The sequence below is a fragment of the Microcaecilia unicolor genome, chromosome 4 (assembly GCF_901765095.1).
Source record: "Microcaecilia unicolor chromosome 4, aMicUni1.1, whole genome shotgun sequence".
Classification (NCBI taxonomy): Eukaryota; Metazoa; Chordata; class Amphibia; order Gymnophiona; family Siphonopidae; genus Microcaecilia; species Microcaecilia unicolor.
This window is the reverse complement of record NC_044034.1, coordinates 73,305,530-73,320,104: the sequence shown is the minus strand read 5'-3', so window position 1 is coordinate 73,320,104 and position 14,575 is coordinate 73,305,530. Positions and strand designations below refer to the sequence as shown.

Sequence of the window (14,575 nt, the reverse complement as noted above, 5' to 3'; positions counted from 1 at the left end):
ATTTGTTCCCCGCGCTTTCCCACTCAGATATGCTTATAGTAACTTTCCTCAGGTGCTGACCTGTCTGTACCTGAAGCAAACTCCTCCAAAGTAAAGCAAATTCTGACCTTTTAAATTCCAAACTTCTCAATTTTCTAGCTATACGGCAATTTTGAAAGTTAAATCATTTGAAAATTCTTTGACCAGACTGTACCAATTCTGGTCCCATCCAGAGAATTGCCTTGATAACAGCATTTAGCTGACCCATTGGGATTTAATCATTACACAACAGGAGGTAAGGGTTGGGCTCTGAATAGGGGTCAAACCATTTGTAACTTTCCTCAGGTGCTGACCTGTCTGTCTGTACCTGACGCAAACTCCTCCAAAGTAAAGCAAATTCTGACCTTTTAAATTCCAAACTTCTCAATTTTCTGGCTATACGGCAATTTTGAAAGTTAAATCATTTGAAAATTCTTTGACCAGACTACCAATTCTGGTCCCATCCAGAGAATTGCCTTGATAACAGCATTTAGCTGACCCATTGGGATTTAATCATTACACAACAGGAGGGCAATTTTGAAAGTTAAATCGTTTGAAAATTCTTTGACCAGACTGTACCAATTCTGGTCCCATCCAGAGAATTGCCTTGATAACAGCATTTAGCTGACCCATTGGGATTTAATCATTACACAACAGGAGGGCAATTTTGAAAGTTAAATCATTTGAAAATTCTTTGACCAGACTGTACCAATTCTGGTCCCATCCAGAGAACTGCCTTGATAACAGCATTTAGCTGACCCATCAAACGGTTTGGTTTGATATAACGGCTGAAGTGGAGGGCGCCACTCTAAACTCCTGGATTTCAAGCGTGCTGACTTTAGTAAAATGGGGAAAAACCTGAGGAAGGAGATGATGGGCTGGGAGGACGAACATGAAGTGGAAAGGCAGTGGTCCAGGCTGAAAGAAGTAATAAATAGGGCCACAGACCTTTATGTAAGGAGAGTAAATAAAAGCAAGAGAAAAAGGAAACCGATATGGTTCTCCAAGCAAGTGGCTGAGAAAATAAAGGCTAAAGAGTTAGCGTCCCAGAAATATAGAAATATAGAAAATCTCAAGAAGAGGAACACGGGGAGGAATACCGGAGGAAACTGAAAGAAGCCAAGAGAGAGGTACGTCTGGCGAAGGCGCAAGCGGAAGAACAAATGGCTAGAAATGTAAGGAGGGGCGACAAAAATTTCTTCAGGTATATTAGTGAAAGAAGAATGACTAAAAAGGGAATTGAGACTAAAAGATACAGCGAACCGCTATGTAGATAATGATGAAGAAAAAGCCACTTTGCTAAATAAATACTTTTGTTCTGTTTTCACTGAAGAAAATCCTGGAGAAGGACCGCGAGGGACTGGCAAAAGTACACCTGAGAATGGAATGGATATAGCACCGTTCACGGAAGAGAGTGTGTATCAACAACTTGGAAAGCTAAAGGTGGACAAAGCCATGGGACCAGACAGGATCCACCCCAGAATATTGAGGGAGCTCAGAGAGGTTCTGGCGGGTCCTCTTAAAGATTTGTTTAATAAATCCTTGGAGACGGGAGAGGTTCCGAGGGACTGGAGAACGGCGGAGGTGGTCCCTCTTCACAAAAGTGGTGATAGGGAAGAAGCTGGAAACTACAGGCCGGTAAGCCTCACTTCGGTTATTGGAAAAGTAATGGAAGCCATGCTGAAGGAAAGGATAGTGAATTTCCTAGAAACCAATAAGTTGCAAGATCCGAGACAACATGGTTTTACCAGAGGGAAATCGTGCCAAACGAATCTCATTAATAACTGGAGAACTGAATCATCGACGTGTTATAGATGTAATCTACTTAGATTTTAGCAAAGCTTTTGACACGGTTCCCCACAAGAGGCTCTTAAATAAACTAGATGGGCTGAAGATAGGTCCCGAAGTGGTGAACTGGATTAGGAACTGGTTGACGGACAGACGACAGAGGGTGGTGGTAAATGGAGTTCGCTCGGAGGAGGAAAAGGTGAGTAGTGGAGTGCCTCAGGGATCGGTGCTGGGCCGATTCTGTTCAATATATTTGTGAGTGACATTGCCGTAGGTTTAGAAGGTAAAGTTTGCCTATTTGCAGATGATACTAAGATTTGCAACAGAGTGGACACCCGGGAGGGAGTGGAAAGCATAAAAAGGGATCTGAGGAAGCTAGAAGAATGGTCTAAGGTTTGGCAATTAAAATTCAATGCGAAGAAATGCAAAGTGATGCATTTAGGGAGTAGAAACCCACGAGAGACTTGTGTGTTAGGCGGTGAGAGTCTGATAGGTACTGAGGGGGAGAGGGACCTTGGGGTGATAGTATCCGAGGATCTGAAGGCGAAGAAACAGTGTGAGAAGGCGGTGGCCGTAGCGAGAAGGTTGCTAGGCTGTATAGAGAGAGGTGTGATCAGCAGAAGAAAGGAAGTGTTGATGCCCCTGTATAAGTCGTTGGTGAGGCTCCACCTGGAGTATTATGTTGAGTTTTGGAGGCTGTACCTTGCGAAGGATTTTAAAAAAATGGAAGCGGTGCAAAGAAAAGCTACGAGAATGGTATGGAAGAAAACGGAAGGGGGGGATATGATAGAGATATATAAATACCTCTGTAGCTTAAATGCACAGGAGATGAGTTTCTTTCAATCAAAAGGAATCTCAGGAATGAGGAGTTATAGTGATAGACTCAGAAGTAAACTAAGGAAGTACTTCTTTATGGAAAGGATGGTAGATGTGTGGAACAGCCTCCCAGCGGAGGTGGTTGAGGCCAAGACTATCTCAGTTCAAGAAACATGGGACAAACACACAGGGTATCTAAGGCAGAGGAAGAGATAGTGGACAGTGTAGTTCGGTGGACTGGACAAGCCACACCTGTCATCATTTTCTATGTTTCTAGTATGTGTTGTAACTCAGTGAAACAAACTCCTATTTTGATGCACTTTGAATTGTAATTTTCTAGACACCATAATGTGTAAAACATAATATTTTGTATGAGGGTGGTGTTTGTTTATAAGTTCATGTATTTTTCCATTTATGTGTGCATGGGTATGTTTGCACATTAGGCTGTGTATGTACTCACTTATTATACATGTGTTAGGGCAAAAATATGTGACACATACAAATACTTGTCTGGAAATGTGAAGTTTCCCTGGAGCTTGTACTGCTCTTGGTCAGTATTAAACGTTAACAATCCGCGGGCACTGTGCCAGTCATGCAAAATGTACATGTGTGCATGTGTTTATATATATATATATTTTTTTTTTCATAGCCTGAAACATTCCACCTCTATTAATCACCAGGATCAAAGAGACCATCTGAGGGAAAGTTATCTATGTGGGCTACTATTACGATGGGTTATTTCCCCACGTTATGTTCTTTTAGCACAGGGTCACATTTTATGCAATGAGACCCTGCACTAAAATAGCACGCCTTGTGGCAAAATAACCCATCTTAACAGTAGCTCACATTGATAACTCCCCCCTGAGTGTTTTTGGACTGGCACATTAGGCATTAGCAGAAGAGCAGGTGAAATATGCTATGATATTCTCTTGGATCCAACAAACTAGACTAACAAAGGACTCCTTTTCAGTTTTTACAGGGTTCTTTTCTCACAGGTAATTCATTACATCTGTCTTTGCAAACTCTCTCAAATTCACTGTCATTTTCCACTGATTTCCCAATATATGCATTTCAGAATAAGCATATTTAAACTCTCTGTACCAGGTCGGTCATTCATTTGTTTTACCTTTGCCAGGTCTTCCTCTATGACATCATTTCTCATCTGTGCAGCATCTAACTGGGTATAAAATCTGGCACCAATCATAGGCATGATGTCATTTACACTACGAAGCCGATTTTGGTCAGTCAACAAATACCTAACCAAATGAGAGACAGTTAATTAAAACTATATCAAAATACCTCCTGCAACTGTTAAGCACTAAATGTTAGTTTATATTTGCTAGGGACAGGTAATCCACCTAGGTGGATGAACAACAAAATCCCACAAATCAAAAAGACAAAATAAACAGGAGTGGGAAATGGACCAATGGACTCCAGAGACTGGGACAGAAGGATAAAATGAGAAAATCTTTATTACAGACTAACATAGTAGTACTTCAACAGAGAAAGGAGGAAAGACTACATTTCTTGGAATTCTGTTCTACTAATTCAGACCCTGTGAAAATAAAATCCTGAAATAGTTCCTGGCTTGGACTACTATGAGAGAACATTCAAGAACTTGGATCATTCACACATCTCATTAAAAGAATGGCCAGTACAATAAGTCCTCAAATGCTACACAAATGTCTGGAATATTCAAGATATAAATATATATATATATATATATATATATATATATATATATATATATATATATATATGCATATGGTTAGGCATATTTGTGGCATGAAGGGACTAAAGTTGGCTAATACAGCACTGTATTTGGTACTAGCATATAAGAAAAATACCTTCCCTTTAAATATATTTAAAGCTTACAGAATCAAATTCTTCAGGTCAGAGGAATAGTTGAGAGTCACCAGTTCCATAGCTTTCTGCAAATTTTCACGATGAATTCCAGCCAAAGAGTTGCAAGCCAGAGCCAATACAACTTTTCCTAATGAAATCAGATCTGCTTGCTGGTGAACAAATAAACACAATTAAATGCAAATACATACATCTGCTAATGAGCAAATCTTCTCTAATGACATAAGCTACCCAACATTTGGATATTAAACATGAAAATATTCATAATTTCCCATTTTTATAGTAATAGTGGCACTATTGCAGAGGTTAGTATACTAAATTGCACTGAAGTTCTTGACTTTTATATTATCATGGAACATGTAAAACAGGACAACAGGAACATTTTACTTAGTCATACCATAATTAGAAAATGCAAGGCACCAAGCACAAGTCATCATTCAGAATAAAGTGCTAGGAGTAGGAGAATGAGAAATCAACATATAGGAACAAAGAAAGAAAAGTAGTTTTAATTTATGGACATCAGCTTACAGAAAAAAATGGGGAAGAAGCTCCAAAAGATAATTACATGTGGTTCTAAAAAAAAAAAAAAGTGTCAATATAAAGGGTAACATTAAAAATGATTTCACTCGATGTCAGAATGTAGTCACACTCCCAGAGATCAAAGGGCTTACATAAGCTTCCTGGATATGCCACTTATATTATGCCTTTTAGATCATTTTTAGAAATACACACAAGACAAGAAAAGTCACATACTACTGAAATGATAAATAGTAGTAGTAGTGTTGATTCTGAGATTGTATTTTATAGTAACATGATTTACAGAATGTTAACAGTGCTAAATATATATGACAGACTCTGGGAAAATGGAATGAAGCCTCCAGAAACAAAAATGAGGTTTTAATGAATTTTGTTAGAGCAAACAATTTGTAATACAACAACAGTACAAACCCCATTCTTTTATGTGAAAAAATAAAAAAAGTTACAGAAGTTCAAACATGTAACTTTTTCAGATTGCTTACTGATCTGTGACATAAAAAATTGGCCACTCTGGTTATCATTTGTGTTTGAAAGAGATATAACATATTTCGTTTATATTTCAAACATATGAAAGCACTGTTCCTTGGAGCCAGTATACAAATATTTCCAGATTTAAATAGAGAGACTTTGAAACGAAGACATGAGTTTTTGGGTTTAAAGCAGAAGACTCTTACTTTGAAAGGAACTTTCCTATTGAAATTTCCCTGCAGATGTTTTCTTTCCTTTGACTCTGTTAATTACATGTTTACAGACCCGAAGAAAATGCATGACTTTATAGTTTCCAAGGAAGAAGAGAACCGATCTATCCAGAACAATCCTGTAGGCTAATGCTGTTAAATTCGATTGTGGATTTAGTAGTTCTCCTGCTCTAATGTTAAGTATTTCCTATTTTATTTTTTTTTTCATTGTGTTTTGCCCTACTTTATATATTGTGGACTAACTAAATGTAAGTGTTTACCTCAGGAAGTTATCTCCTAGATTTATTTTTTCCTTTATGCGGTAATTCAATTACTGTGATTGCAGTCATGTTATGTGATTGTTAATTTGGAAAATTATAAAGATATTAAAAAAACAATTGGCCACTCAACATTGATTTCTCTACTTTAGTCACCTTTTCCCAGAGGCAGTCACACATGTTATAAACTAAAATAAAATAAATCTCCAAACCGAAAAGTCTGATCCTAATATCTTACCTGGTACTGTGCCAATGCTAATGCATTATTTTGACTGCTGTCATAAGTTAGAACATCAAATATGCCAACACAATTGACACGTAACCTTGAAGAGGAAAGGAAGGAAATATAAAGAGCACTGCACTAGCTTTTCAAAATTAGAATATTCAGTCAGAAACTTGGTATTTTTGAATGGATAATACAAAATATTTATTACATTTGTACCCCACATTATCCCACCTATTTGCAGGCTCAATGCTGTCCCCAGTTCTGAATGAAGATGCCTAAACTGCAAAGATTTTCCTCCTAGACAAGTATGTTTCTTACAAAAACAGATCCTAATAAGCACGTTTCCAAAGTTATTCATCATTTTCATTATGCTCTGTAAACATGAAAATACTCTACACATATATTATCCCATTTCACCTGAAAATTTCCACAATTCAAAATATCTGGTTATTTTTGGGATGGAGATAATTATTGGGGGGGGGGGGGGGGGTCTGAATCATTATCAGATTTCCTCCCAGAATACTGCACATCAATATACAGAGAATCTTTTACTGACAGCTATCTGTAGGTGGCATGAGGAATCTCAAGTGACTGGTATTTCCGCAGACAAAAAGGATTTATCGCAGAGAGAGAAAGGATGATGGTGGACCTCGAAGGATCTGAATGCCAGTGACTTAAGGTCCAGTTATGCAATGAATTGCTATTTGTGATAGACAAGGTTTGTCCTTTATCCTAACCAGTTCACATGATTTGTTACAATTCTATTGTTCATAAAAAATCTAAATGTATCCCTCCTGAACCAATGCATCCAACACAAACATTCAGAGATCTAATCTAAAAAATATTTCTATCCCGCAAACACCTTGTAAAGTTCTATGCGGTTTACATAAAAAAGGAACCAGGCATACCTGGGAAAGTACAGAGAACAATCCAATAACATAATACAAGTGAAAAAAAATAGTCATAATCCTTACTTTAAAAACTTCTCAAATAGCCATGTTTTTCATTATTTTTTTTAATAAAATACGGCTATTAAAAGGAAGCTCATTCCTTAATTTGGTGCCTGAAAAAGAAAAGAAAGACTGAAAAATCTTCCTATATCTAATAGGCTGAGAGGAAGGTAGATGTAACACCAAAGTATCTCTTAGCCACCTGACATTATTAAGATTGGGAAAAGCTATCAAAGACAACGTATAATGTGGTGCTATACCATGAAATATCTTTAAAATAGTCACACAAGCTTTGAAGTAGACTCTAGCCTGAACCGGCAGCCAGTGTGCTTTAATTAGTAATGGAGTCACTCTTTCAAACTCACCCACTGAATAAATTACTCCAATCGCCATATTCTGCAATGTCTGTAACCTTTTAAAAAGTGTGAGTATAGCCCACAAAAAATTATGTTACAGTAATCAAACAGATTCATAGCCTGATCAGATCTTGTGTTAAGAGATGTTTTAAATTTGGAATACGCTTTATGAAATACTAGTAAAAAAAGGCCCGTTTCGATAAAAAAATGAAACGGCCGCTAGCATGTGTTTTTTTTTTTTCTTTTTCTGTTTGATATTAAGGGATATACATTTTTTTAGGGATCCCTTGCAGGCAGGCAGGAGGAGGAGTAGATATGGGTTGGTTTGAGTGTGGAATGTGGGTGGTGTTCAGTAGCGGGGGAGGGGGTTGTGGGAGTCTCTTTGTGTCTGTAAGAGAGAGATGTTGGTTTTTATTGTTTCAGTTTCTGTATTAAGGGGTTTGGGGGAGGGAGTATGTGTGTATGAGTGTGAAAGCAAGATGTTGTCTGTCCATGGCAGTGTGCAGTGTTGCCAGGTGGGCGGTTTTACCGCCCAATTGGGCGGTTTTCCGCGACCCGCCGTGGGAAATTTTTGCCCGCGGCGGGTTGCGGTTTTTTGGGCTGTTTTTGGCCTTCAGTGCGGTTTTTTCGGCCGCGGGGGGGGCGGGGTTAGTGACGTTTTTGGGTGGGGTTAATGACGTTTTGGGCGGGGTTAGTGACGTGGGAGGCGGGGCCGATGACGTAGGAGGCGGGGCCGATGACGTGGGAGGCGGGGCCGATGACGGGGAGGCGGGGCCGATGACGTGGGAGGCGGGGCTGATGACGTGGGAGGCGGGGCCGATGACGGGGAGGCGGGGCCGGTGACGTGGGAGGCGGGGCCGGTGACAGCGGGGGCGGGGTTGATGACGGCGGGGGCGGGCGTGATGACGCGGGGGTGGGGGTGTCAGGGGCGGGGTTTGTGTTTGGGCGGGTTTTGGGCTGTTTTTTGGGCTCGATCGGGCTGGAAAAAAATTTTCCACCTGGCAACCCTGGCAGTGTGTGGCATTTTGGGGGGTGGGGAGTTTGGTTGTATGTATGTGTGTTAGTGAGTGATGCTGATTGTCCATATTAGATGTGTGTTTTTTTTTTTTGTGGCTGGTAGGGGGTGATTGTCTGCGTGTGAGTGTGAGTCAGTAATCTGAATTCAGCAGGGCAGTCTGATGTGCTATTTGTAGGCACTTGTATTTTTGATGAGACCGGAGGAATCCGTTGCAGGCAGGCAGGAGGTGGAGTAGATATGGGTTTGTTTCGAGTATGGAATGTGGGTGGCGTTCTGTAGGGGGGGGGGGGCTGAGGGCGCATGTGTCTGGAAGTCTCCATTGTAGGCTCTGAATTCTGCACGGCACTCAGGTGGGCTGTTTGTATGTGCTTAAAGTTTTCATTAAACCGGAGTGTTTTTTTTTTTTTTTGGGGGGGGGGGGGGGGTTGTGCGCCGGAGGGTTCCGTTTGGGTGCTTTTTGTTTGGGGGGGTGGATTGGTTAGAGTGTGGAATGTGGGTGGCGTTCTGTGGGGGGGTAGGGCTGAGGGCGCATGTGTCTGGAGGTCTCCGTTGTAGGCACTGAATTCTGCACGGCACTCAGGTTGGCTGTTTGTATGTACTTAAAGTTTTCATTAATCCGGAGGGATCCTTTTGGCTGTTGTTTTTTTGGGGGTGGGGATTGTGCGCCGGAGGGATGCTTTTGTCTGCTTTTTGTTTGTGTGTGTGTGTGTGTGGGGGGGGGGGGGGGGAGTTAAGCGCGGTTAGTGTGCACGGGTGGTTGTAGTGATTCAACGGGTCAGCGATCCCTTGTTTGTCAGCTGGTTTTCATAGGTCCTTGGTGCGTCTGTCTTCATGTTTCGTTGCATGGCAGCGGGTTGGCGATCCCATTCGTTCAGTGTCAGTGCTCCGCCCTCGACGTCATCACATTTGACGCGTGGGCGGGGCAGACACTAATGGCTAGAAAGTGGTCTCTGCCGCCTCACTTTTAGAATGTTGGGAAAGTGAGGCTTCATTAGAACGTTGGAGGTGCGTTTTATATAGAGAGATAATCTGTCAACAGATTACAGAAAGCAAACCAGTCTATCTAGCAATGATACTGAATTGGTATCAACTGGGAAGGAAACTCTGAGCCAGGAAGCAATGTTATCAGTATCCATAAAACAATGTGCAGAACACAAATTTGAGGACAAGGATATTCTTCCTCATTGAACTCAAACAGTGGAAGACTATGCTAAAAGATGTAAAAACTAAAACTAACCATATGAGGTATCATATAAAAATATATGAAGTATCCTATAAAGTGAAAATATGGCTAATAATATTATGAATTAAATTTTTGAAAATGCACATGGAAGCACCGGAATGCTGCTATTCAGTTCTGTTATGAAAAGGATCAATAATATTTTTATATTTTAAGATGCTATGTATATACTTGTTGATTTACTGCTCAAGGTATAGCATTTGTGGTATAATGACTGCATTTTGATTTTAGTTTTACTCTTTCTAAATCAGCAGTTACTGGAAAGAAATTATACATAGAGGCCCAAGAATGTCTGTCTCTGGGGGTGCAAAATAACTCTCAGAAACTTTAATGGAACATGATCAGAAAAAAATGGTGAAAAGTTTGAAAATGTGCCAGATTGTTTCTCTGGAACACCAAGACCTAACGGCCAAATACATTTCTACTTGAGAAGCAGTTCCTGTTTCTGGAGCATAGAAAGCTTGATAATATAAAACACTGCAGTGAAGGAATCACTCCTTTCAACTGCACCTCCCCTCCTCTCTTGGTCAGAGGTACACATACATAGCAATGGCATAGCTCCCAGTTTGGGTTCAGGCCCTCCCTCTCAAAATTGAGGTGTTGTCTGCCATTTTGGCTGGTGGGGTGGGGGGGTCCCCAAGCCCCATCAGTGGAAGCCCTACTCTGTTCAAAGCTAGGAAGGCCTGGTGGTTAGCTGCATTTTTTTCTGGGCTGCTGGCAGACAAGGCGGCCACTCCCCCCCCCCCCCCCCCCGCACATGCTCACTTTTTGTGAAACCAAGCATGTGCGAGGGAGGCCTGCTCCCCTCCCTCACACGTGACTTTCACAAAAACTATGCATTAAAGGGGGGGGGGGGGGGGGGTTGGTGTGACAGCAGCCCAGGAAAAGTGCCAGCAACTGCCAGGCTTTAGATAAAGGAGAGCTTCTGCTGACGGGGCTTAGGGATCCCCACCGGCTCAGCTATGTGGAGTCATGGGTGCGGTGGAGGATGGCAGGGTAAAATTGTGTGCCCCACAGAGATACTTTGGGCTCCAACCCCCCCCCCCCCAATCAGAGGCCTAGTTTTGCGCCTGACGTATGAAGGTTCAAAATAATACCATGAGGATATCCCATAGGTTCTCTCTACAACATACCATCTTCCCCCATTAGATACAAACATATTTGAACAGAAACATACACAGATTGACAAACACTGTGGAACTGGAAATAATTCCATGAGAACGCTCTGCATGTTTTTTTCACATGCACCCACCGACAATATAACCCTATCCCTGATAGGCTGCTTCTTAGTAATTCATATTCTTTGTTGTAAATTCTATGATGAAACTTAACTGACTGAACTCTACAGCTTTCTTAGTGCTGGCTGTGTAGTAGCACCCTTGTTAACCTGTAAAATCCATCCTTTGAAATCTTTTGACAGTGTCATCTGTTATCACACTAAAGTAAGGTAAAGTTTTGCACTTACTGAGCGGTAAGTACAAAGCCTACGTGCTGCTGGGTGTCTTTTCAGCATGCTTCCATTCAGTTATCACATACAAACACTCTTTACCGTATGGTGAGTATATCCACAGCATGCCCAGTAGGAAGTAAGTGCATCCACACTATTTGCACCTGTGACGGTGCATGGTAAGTGACAACACTAAGTGTTAATGCACAGTCCACGCCCTCTCTCCACCTCAGAATAGCCCATGCACTTAGCACAGTTTAGTTAAAGGACCCCTAAATTTCATTTATTGTTCTTTTCAAACCAACAGAATGTTTGGGTGATGCTCCATCCAGACCCCCTCCCTTCCTCCAGGTCAAAATCTCACATGGAGACAGACACGCATACACAGAGATATGCTCCACATGTAAATCCAAAATTCCATCTCATTTGTTTTGTGTATGCTATGTAAGTATTCCACAAAATATGCATCACTATAAAGAACATTTCAATAAAATGCCCCAGGACTCAGAAGCTACACATAAAATTTATTTTACACTGAGCTACATATATGACGGGAGATAATTTTTACAGATTAGGGTAGAGTGATGGGGGCCTCAGACATAAGCAGTAGCTTTCTGAGGTCTACTCCCTCTTGTCTTTAGGGTTGTATGCCATATAAAGAAGATGGACTCTTAGCAGTAGTACCACGAGACTAACGTTACAGGTTGCGGCTGCCATTTTTCAGCCGCAGCCATCAAGGGCAGGAGTGAGTGATGTTCATTTCTGCCCAGGCTACCCAATAGAACACGAGGGATGTTAAGCAGGCCTGGGAGGAGGGGGGCCTGCTGAGATGTGGGACGTGGGCTAGGTCATGCTGGGAAGGCTTCTCTAGGCAGGGGGTCAGGTCAGTTTGGGTTGGCATTTCTTTTGTTGGAGAAAAGAGGGGAGCATGACAGATTTCTTTATCCATGTCTCAGCTTAATATCGGCCAGCATAAGGCAGAGTCATACCCAGATATTCAATGCTAGTGCCTAGCTATAGCTGGGAGCATTTCTGTATCTACATTTCAGTATCATAGTGGGTGTTCTGGTGACTTTCAGGGGCACAAAACTACTTGAACCCCAAACTAAAAAAAAAAAAATTCAAAGTTTGGTTCATGACCCAAACCTTTTTTTTTTTTTTTTTTTTTTTTTAACTAACCTGATGTCAACATGGTGAAGGAATCTAGTTCCAGAGGGGGCTGGTGAGAAGCTAAGAAACTGAAGACCCTGTTATTTTTATCCACTAGCTAGATATCATAGTGACATCAATTACATGTAAACAAATCATTGATAAGTTATTTAGTAGTCTAAATCATTTAAAGTTTCAGCAGAATACAGCGGCCAAACTACTGAAGGAAAAAAGGCAGGGACCACTTATTTGCAGAGTATCTCATCCAGGGGCTGATACAGAAAGCTACCACACATGGGAGCACACAGTTATGCGAGGTCAACACTTGCTTTTCTGGTTGCAGAACACAAGATGGGGCTCACTGCACCATGCACAGATTATTAAAATGAATAATAAAGATGATTTTAAGGTAAGTGCAACCTGAGAAATTTACCGCCAAGTCCTAGGAGATGTAAATGGGTTAACTCATCCTTCTGCTACAGTTGCATCAGGGCACAAAAGCTAACAGCCTTGTTACCATTCATTCCCCCCGATGCACCGAACCCTCCCCCACGCACCTCCAAATAAATTGCCCCATCTAGTGGACCTCATCACCCCTAGATTCTTCTCCAAAATAGCCATAACCCCCCTCTAGGTCCTCCAAAAGCCCACCCCTGACTCCCCCAAGCAAACTTCCCTGGAATCAAGTGAACTGTCCTCTCACCAGATCATCCCCCCAAAAAGCTCTGGTACCTATGAACACCCCCAACCCTCCCCAGCTTTCTGGCTCTCCCTTGATGTACCTTCAAAAAGACACCTGCTCCTGCCTCAGAGCCACCACCTTGGAAAATGGCAGCGCCTTACCCCATGCGGTGAATCCTAGGACACACCAAATGAGGTCAGTCAGCCAGCCAAACAAGAGAATGTTTCTCTTATTTGGTGTCTGTGCGAAGGGTCATTGGGGGGGGGGGGGGTTGAATTCTAGAGCAATTTTTGGATCAGTGGGTGGGCAGGCGGGTCCATTAGATGCCAGGGCAGTTTGTCTGCAGTGGGTAGTGGGGGATGAGGGTGGACAGTTGGAGTATGAGAATCATCTTGGGGGAGGGGGGAGGAGATCAGAAGTCTTGGGGGACCTAGAGGAGGAAATCACAGTTATTTTTAGGAAGGATTGGGGGAGTCCATCAGGTGCCATGGCGATTTGTTGGGGGGGGGGGGGGGGAAGGGTGGATTATCTCCCTTTCTGCCAGTACATAAGCCAATCAACATTCAAATACTGACAGGAAGGGGAACATTTTGTAATGAGCTGAGGATCACCGCTGCGATTTTAACATGACAGTAATTTGTATGCTCACCAATTACTGCACCTTGGCAGTAATTGTTTGCAGAATGTTTGCTTTACCAGCCATGCAGTCAATGGCTCTTAACATGTGGCTTTCTATCATCAGCCTTCAGCTCTTTTCCTATCATCAGCATGGATGATCTCTAAAGTCATTACTGCAGATTCTTCTAGCTGCTCTTTTTCTAAAAATTTGTTTGGAATTTACAAGACAGGGACTTTTGAATGGGCAGTCCCTGTTTTTTGAACTGGGTTCTATAAAATATTCAGCCCTTACCAATTCTAAAAATTATATAAGTACATAAGTAATGCCACACTGGGAAAAGACCAAGGGTCCACAGAGCCCAGCATCCCGTCCACGACAGCGGCCAATCCAGGCCAAGGGCACCTGGCAAGCTTCCCAAACGTACAAACATTCTATACATGTTATTCCCGGAATTGTGGATTTTTCCCAAGTCAATTTAGTAGCAGTTTATGGACTTGTCCTTTAGGAAACCATCTAACCCCTTTTTGAACTCTGCCAAGCTAACGCTTTCGCCACGTTCTCCGGCAACGAATTCCAGAGTTTAATTACGCGTTGGGTGAATAAAAAGTTTCTCCGATTTGTTTTAAATTTATTACACTGTAGTTTCATCGCATGCCCCCTAGTCCTAGTATTTTTGGAAAGCGTGAACAGACGCTTCACATCCACCTGTTCCACTCCACTCATTATTTTATATACCTCTATCATGTCTCCCCTCAGCCGTCTCTTCTCCAAGATGAAAAGTCCTAGCCTCCTTAGTCTTTCTTCATAGGGAAGTTGTTCCATCCCCGCTATCATTTTAGATGCCCTTCACTGCACCTTTTCCAATTCCACTGTATCTTTCTTGAGATGCGGCGACCAGAATTGAACACAAT

General features: G+C 41.9%; 1 protein-coding gene across 4 annotated transcripts in view; it reads right to left on the bottom strand.

The window, feature by feature from the left end:
- The window catches only part of PAN3 (poly(A) specific ribonuclease subunit PAN3), a 219,670-nt gene that overhangs the window by 23,191 nt on the left and 181,904 nt on the right, over window positions 1-14,575 (bottom strand). For all 4 annotated transcript variants that reach the window (XM_030200338.1, XM_030200339.1, XM_030200340.1 and 1 more), the window contains 3 exons: window positions 6,216-6,300; window positions 4,498-4,637; window positions 3,749-3,878 (listed from right to left, as the gene is read on the bottom strand). In XM_030200338.1, the coding sequence (XP_030056198.1) occupies window positions 3,749-3,878; window positions 4,498-4,637; window positions 6,216-6,300 (355 nt within the window). The remainder of the gene's footprint in view (window positions 1-3,748; window positions 3,879-4,497; window positions 4,638-6,215; window positions 6,301-14,575) is intronic.